Below are 7,248 nucleotides of genomic sequence, written 5' to 3' on the forward strand. Positions count from 1 at the left end.
CCCTTCACATTTTCGATATTTTTAATTATTGCATTTTTATATAATTCAATTTGATTACAAAGTTTTTTTAATAGTTAACTGTGCGCCTATAGATGTCGTGCTTAACCGGTCCCTGCAGGGTGGTGATGCGTACGGGGTCGGCTGCGGCATGCCGTCTCCCGTGCGCGTGTACGCGAGCACTGTATGCTGTTAGTTAGAGTACTTCTGCGAGGCCGTGGTATGGTCGTGCTTCAACACTGTCGTCCGTCCTTCGTGGCGAATCTCGCTCCCTGAAAATCTGCGGCAAGCAGGCGGAAAGACAATCTAATTAACAAGGAATTAACAGAGAAGTTAATAGGGTGAATAGTTCATCGAATTTCACAAACGAAGAGTTAGTTGGAGTTGTTAGCATAAATTGTTATTATGCATGGGTAGTGTGTGGTGTGTGTGTGTGTGTGTGTGTGTGTTGTGTGTGTGTGTGTGTTTGTGTGGGTTGTTGTGTTGTGTGTGTGTGTGTGTGTGTGTGTGTGTGTGTGTGTGTGTGTGGTGTGTGGTGTGTTTGTTGTGTGTGTGTGTGTGTGATGTGCTTGTGTGTGTGTGTGTGTGTGTGTGTGTGTGTTGTGTGTGTGTGTGTGTGTGTGTGTGTGTGTGTGGCGTGCGTGTGCGTGCGTGTGCATGTGCGTGTGCGTGTGTGTCGCGGTGTGCGTGTGTGGCGCGTGTGTGTGTTGCGCGTGTTTGTGTGCGTGCCGTGTGTGGGCGCGTGTGCGTGGGTGTGTGTGCGCGTGTGCGTGCGTGGTGTGTGCGCGTGTGCGTGCGTGTTTGTGTTGTGGCGTGTGCGCGTTGTGCGTGCGTGTGCGTGTGGGTGTGTGGCCGCGTGTGTGTGTGCGTGCGCGTGTTTGTGTGCGTGCCGTGGTGCGTGTGCGTGTGTGTGCGTGTGCGTGGCGTGAGGTGTGTGTGTGTGTGTGTGTGTGTGCGTGTGCGCGTGTGCGTGCTGTGTGTGTGTGTGGTGTGAGTGTGTGTGTGTGTGCGTGTGCGTGTGCGTGCGTGCGTGTGCGTGTGTTGTGGTTTTGCGGCGTGTGGCGTGCGTGTGCGTGCTTAGCGCCGCAGCAGGTTTTCGGTGTCTGTGAATTCCTGCGTTCATGCTAACCCACTGGTTAGGCGCATTAAAAATCTAATTTCTAAATGTAAATATAAATTTATGTTCCAAAGGCCACTCAATACATGATTTCATACAAAAAATATTCGCCGAATGTGTTTTCGATAAACTGACATAGAGCTGTGTGTGTGTATGTAATTTCTAAACATTATACACAAAATGCTTCAAATTCTGACAGACGCTATATATTAAAACTCGGTCACCTGCCTTCAAGTTCAACGCTGAAAACGTCCGATGCATGCTCATTTTTGCGTTACGCGTTTTCCGGTGCGGACTGATCCAACGTTTTATAACAAAACAAGTATTATGTTTGCGATAACACCTTGAGTGGCAATTTACGGGCGGCGGTTTGATATTTATTGCGGTGTGCATGAAATCTGATTAATCTTCTGCAATCACTTGTCATCCTGTGATGGCTTTGTTACCCCCATGGCATGCTGCTCCGATCCGATGCGAAACTCGCCATCGATAATTATGTGGCATGTGTAAAGAGAAGAGGTAAGAGAGAGAGGGCGGGAGGGAGAGGGAGAGCGAGAGAGAGAGAGAGGGAGGAGAGAGAGAGAGAGAGGGAGAGAGAGAGAGGAGAGAGAGAGAGAGAGCGAGAGGGGAAGGGAGGGAGAGAGGGGGGAGCAGAGAGATGAGAGAGTGAGAGAGAGAGAGAGAGAGAGAGAGAAAGAGAGAAGAGCAAGGGAGAGAGAGAGTAATTACACGAGAGAGAGAGAGATGGAGAGAGAAGGAGAGAGAGAGAGAAGAGAGAGAGAGCAGAGACGAAAGAAAGAGAGAAAGTGAGAGAGGGGGAGGGAGGGGGGAGAGAGGGAGAGAGAGATGAGAGAGATAGTGAGAGAGGTTAGAAAAGAGAGAGAGAGAGAGAGAGAGAGAAAGAGAGAAAGAGAGAGAGAGAGAGAGAGAGAGGAGAGAAAGGGGGAGGGAGAGAGGTAGAGAGAGAGAGAGAGAGAGAGAGAGAGAGAGAGAAAGAAAGAGAGAGAGAGGGAGAGAGAAAGAGAGGGAAGGGAATGGCAGGAGAGAGAGAGAGATAGCAGAGAGAGAATATATAGAGTCTGGTAGTTCTCCTTGAAGAAGAAGAGGAAGAAGAAAAAGAAAAAGAAGAAGGAAGAGAACCGAGAAAAAAGAAGAAGACGAAGAAAAAGACGAAAGAGAAGACGAAGAAGAAGAAAAAAAAAGAGGAAGAAAGAGAAGAAGACGAGGAAGAAGCAGAAATATAAGAATAAGAAAAAAGAAAAAGAAGAAAAAATAATAATAATAATAACAATAAGAAGAAGCAAAATAATAATAATAAAAAGAAGAAGAAGAAGAAGAAGAAAAAAAGAAGAAAAAGAAGAAGAAGAAGAAGACTCCCCCACACACGCCTTCACTCACCGTCGTCGTCTCGTACGGGTCCGTACACAATCTTGTATCCCTGCAGAATTCCGTGCAGACTGTTGAACGGCGGAGGGTGCCATTCTACGTTGATCGTCTGTGGAGACAGCGCCACGGCGTGCACGTCCTGAGGGGGGCTGCTCGGCACTGCATGGCGTCACAGAAGCACGATGTTATACGTAATACACCACGTATTGTACATCACCATAGATATGTACTATATACGTAATATAGACCATAGATATGCACTATGTATGTAATATATACGCACTATATATGTACTATAATTTATACGTCATGTATACGCTGTTATAGTGGCAATTACGAAGGAACAATGCGCGAATTCGGGTGTACACTAAGAGTGAGAATACTAGTACTACTTGCAAGAAGAGCAATGGCCCAGTTTAGGTCTAGGGTTAGTGTTAGTGTTAGTGTTAGTGTTAGTGTTAGTGTTAGGGTTAGTGTTAGTGTTAGGGTTAGGAGTAGGATTAGGATTATAATTATGTTACAACAACAACAGCAGCAGCAACAACAACAACAACAACAGGAGCAGTACCACCACCACCACCACCACCACCACCACCATCAACAGCAGCAGCAGCATGCAGCAGCAGCAGTAGTAGAAGGAGCAGTAGTAGAAGGAGCAGCAGCAGCGGCGGCAGCAACAGCAGCAGCAGTAATATCAGCAGCTGTAACAGCTCTAAAATCAGTACGGGGCGAAACGAATCGGGAAAATTATGATCATTGTTATATTGCGAGCGAACGCACTTTACGCGAAACGGCGCCATTATACGCCGTCACCATAACGACCGCGCGCGTCCGGCGTCTGCCACGGATAACGATGACGATCATTGTGATGACGATCATGACGTCTTAAAGTTGTGTGTGTGTGAAGGCGAGAGGGGGTGTGGGTGGGTGCGAGACGAGGGCAGCACGGATCTTGACCTACATGACGATTTACACCCGTTTCAGTGTTATTTAAATTTCATTAGGCTTTTCTTTCGGTTTCCCTCATAACATAGGAGATAGCTTCCCCCCGTGGGTAGCTACCCCTGTGGGTAGCTTTTCCCCCGTGAGTAGCTTCCCCCGTGGGTAGCTTCCCTCCCGTGGATAGCTTCCCCCCGTGGGTAGCTCCCCCCGTGGGTAGCCTCCCCCGTGGGTAGCTTTCCCCCCGTGGGTAGCTTCCCCCCGTGGGTAGCTTCCCCCGTGGGTGGCTTCCCCCCGTGGGTAGCTTCCCCCCGTGGGTAGCTTCCCCCCGTGGGTAGCTTCCCCCCGTGGGTAGCTTCCCCCCGTGAGTAGCTTCCCCCCGTGGGTAGCTTCCCCCCGTGGGTAGCTTCCCCCCGTGGATAGCTTCCCCCTCGTGGGTAGCTTCTCCCCGTGGGTAGCTTCCCCCCGTGGGTAGCTTTCCCCCAGTGAGTAGCTTCCCCCGTGATTAGCTTCCCCCCGTGGGTAGCTTCCTCCCGTGGGCAGCTTCCCCCGTGGGTAGCTTTCCCCCCCGTGTCCCTCAGAGGCCACGGCGCTGTAATGCAACAGTTTCATTTACGGAAAGTATGAAAATCGGAAACGGATAAAATCAGAACCGGATCGGAAAATTTCGTTCGTACGTCGATCGTACTCATAACCGGATCGGTTCGAGAACGTCTCGTACTTTCTTATGCTCGATTATTCCTATTTTTGTACGTCAGTGTGTTTGTGCAACATTTGTGGTTTTCCTGTAAATTTCTCCCAGCATTTCGCTGGGATCGACTCACACGTACCTTCTTCTCCTCCTTGTATTTCATGCGGATCGTGTACTTGGTGATGATTCCGTTTGGGTGCAATGGAGGGCGCCACGCGACTATGATCGCGCTTGGACCCATCGGCAGTGCCTTGATGTCCCCTGGTTGACCCGGAACTGGAAGGTCAAACGGGGAATATATTAGTAAATTTCCAGAATTAGATAAAACATGAATTCAAATCATATAAAATCAAATAATCAATTAGAAGCAAGTAAACATCCACGAAACACTGCAAACCGACAAATCAACACAAAAAACCCACAATATTATGTTAACTTCACATTTTCATATTTTTCATTATTGCATTTTTATTATAACTCAATTGATTACAAAGTTTTTTTAAATAGTTAAACTGTGCGCCTATAGATGTCGCTGCTTACCGTCCTGCAGGGTGGTGATGTGTACGGGGTCGCTGCGCATGCCGTCTCCCGTGCGCGTGTACGCGAGCACCTGTATGCTGTAGTTAGAGTACTTCTCGAGGCCGTGTATGGTCGTCTTCAACACTGTCGTCGTCTTCGTGCGAATCTCCTCCTGAAAATCTGCGGCGACAGCGGAAAGACAATAATTAACAGGGAATTAACTGAGAAGTTAATAGGGTGGAATTAGTTCATCGGATTTCACAACGAAGAGTTAGTTGGAGTTAGCATAATATTGTTATTAATGGGTAGTGTGCGTGTGTGTGTGTGTGTGTGTGTGTGTGTGTGTGTGTGTTGTGTTGTGTGTGTGTGTGTGTGTGTGTGTGTGTGTGTGTGTGTGTGTGTGTGTGTGGTGTGTTTGGTTGTGTGTGTGTGTGTGTGATGTGCTTGTGTGTGTGTGTGTTGTGTGTGTGTGTGTTGTGTGTGTGTGTGTGTGTGTGTGTGTGTGTGTGTGCGTGCGTGTGCGTGCGTGTGCATGTGCGTGTGCGTGTGTGTGCGTGTGCGTGTGTGGCGCGTGTGTGTGTGCGCGTGTTTGTGTGGCGTGCCGTGTGTGTGCGCGTGTGCGTGGGTGTGTGTGCGCGTGTGCGTGCGTGGTGTGTGCGCGTGTGCGTGCGTGTTTGTGTTGTGGCGTGTGCGCGTGTGCGTGCGTGTGCGTGTGTGTGTGCGGCGCGTGTGTGTGTGCGTGCGCGTGTTTGGTGCGTGCCGTGGTGCGTGTGCGTGTGTGTGCGTGTGCGTGGCGGTGAGGTGTGTGTGTGTGTGTGTTGTGTGTGCGTGTGCGCGTGTGCGTGCGTGGTGTGTGTGTGTTGTGAGTGTGGTGTGTGTGTGCGTTGTCGCGTGTGCGTGCGTGCGTGTGGCGTGTGTGTGTTTGCGGCGTGTGGCGTGCGTAGTGCGTGCTTGCGCGCAGCAGGTTTGTGTCCTGTAATTCACCTGCGTTCATAGCTAACCCACTGGGTTAGGCGATTAAAATATCTAAATTCTAAATGTAAATATAAATTTATGTCCAGAAGCGCACTCATACATGATTTCATACAAAAAATATCGCCTGAAGATGTGTTCTTCGATAAACTGACATAGAGCTGTGTGTGTGTCATGTAATTTCTAACATTAACACAAAATGCTGTCAAATTCTGACAGACGCTATATATTAACAACTCGGTCAGCCTGCCTTCAATGTTGCAACGCTGAAACGTCGATGCATGCTCATTTTTGCGTTACGGGCGTTTTCCGGGCGGCCAACGTTTTATAACAAAACAAGTATTATGTTTGGCGATAACACGTTGAGTGGAATTTACGGGCGGCGGTTTTGATATTTATTGCGGTGTGCAGTGAAATCGATTAACTTCTGGCCAATCACTTGTCATCCGTGATGCTTTTGTTACCCACCATGGCAGCTCCTCCCGATCGCGATGCAAACTCGCCATCGATAATTATGTGGCAGTGTAAAGAGAAGAGGTAAAGAGAGAGAGGGGAGGAGGGAGAGGGAAGAGCGAGAGAGAGAGAGAGGGAGAGAGAGAGAGAGAGAGGGGAGAAGAGAGAGGAGAGAGAGAGAGAGAGAGAGAGGGGGAGGGAGGGAGAAGAGGGGGGAGCAGAGAGATGAGAGAGTGAGAGAGAGAGAGAGAGAGAGAGAGAAAGAGAGAAAGAGCAAGGGAGAGAGAGAGTAATTTACACGAGAGCAGAGAGAGATGAGAGAGAGAAGAGAGAGAGAGAGAGAAGAGAGAGAGAGCAGAGAGAAAGAAATGAGAAAGTGAGAGAAGGGGGAGGGAGTAGGGGGAAGAGGGAGAGAGGGATGAGAGAGATAGTGAGAGAGGTTAGAAAGAGAGAGAGAGAGAGGATGAGAAGAGAAAGAGAGAAAGAGAGAGAGAGAGAGAGAGAGGGGAGAGGAGAGAGGAAGAGAGGTAGAGAGAGAATGAGAAAGGGGGAGGGAGAGAAGGTAGAGAGAGAGAGAGAGAGAGAGAGAGAGAGAGAGAGAGAGAGAGGCGAGGGAGAGAGGCAAGAAGCGAGAGAGGAGAGAGAGAAAGAGGAGGGAAGGGGATCTAAGGAGAGAGAGAGAGATAGCAGAGGAGAATATTATAGAGGTCTGGTAGTTCTCTTGCAAGAAGAAGAGGAAGAAGAAAGAAGAAAAAGGAAGAAGAAGAGAAGGCCGACGAAGACGAAGAAGAGCGAAGAAGAGAGAAAAAAGGAGGAAGAAAGAGCACAGAAGACGAGGAAGAAGGCAGAAAATATAAGAATCCAGAAAAAAGAAAAAAGAAAAAGAATAATAATAAATACCAATAAGAAGAAGCAAAATACATAATAATATAAAAGAAGAAGAAATAAAGAAGAAAAAAAGAAAAAAAGAAGAAGAAGAAAACTGCCCACACACGACTGTCAGACGCACCGTCTCGTCTCCTACGGGTCCGTACACAAATCTTGTATCCCTGCAGAATTCCGTCAGACTCGTTGAACGGCGGAGGTGCATCTACGGTTGATCGCTGTGGAGACAGCGCCGGCGTGCACGTCCTGAGGGGGGCTGCTCGGCACTGCTATGGCATCACAGAAGAGC

At 48.8% G+C, this 7,248-nt stretch overlaps 1 protein-coding gene across 1 annotated transcript in view; it reads right to left on the minus strand.

The window, feature by feature from the left end:
• The window catches only part of LOC106817089 (Down syndrome cell adhesion molecule-like protein 1 homolog), a 35,091-nt gene that overhangs the window by 21,648 nt on the left and 6,195 nt on the right, over window positions 1–7,248 (minus strand). The window contains exons 3-5 of the mRNA XM_014821737.1: window positions 7,084–7,164; window positions 4,671–4,829; window positions 4,270–4,406 (exon numbers count right to left, since the gene is read on the minus strand). Coding sequence (XP_014677223.1) covers window positions 4,270–4,406; window positions 4,671–4,829; window positions 7,084–7,164 — 377 coding nt within the window. The remainder of the gene's footprint in view (window positions 1–4,269; window positions 4,407–4,670; window positions 4,830–7,083; window positions 7,165–7,248) is intronic.

Source organism: Priapulus caudatus, unplaced genomic scaffold (genome assembly GCF_000485595.1).
Source record: "Priapulus caudatus unplaced genomic scaffold, Priapulus_caudatus-5.0.1 Scaffold1592, whole genome shotgun sequence".
NCBI lineage: Eukaryota > Metazoa > Priapulida > Priapulimorpha > Priapulimorphida > Priapulidae > Priapulus > Priapulus caudatus.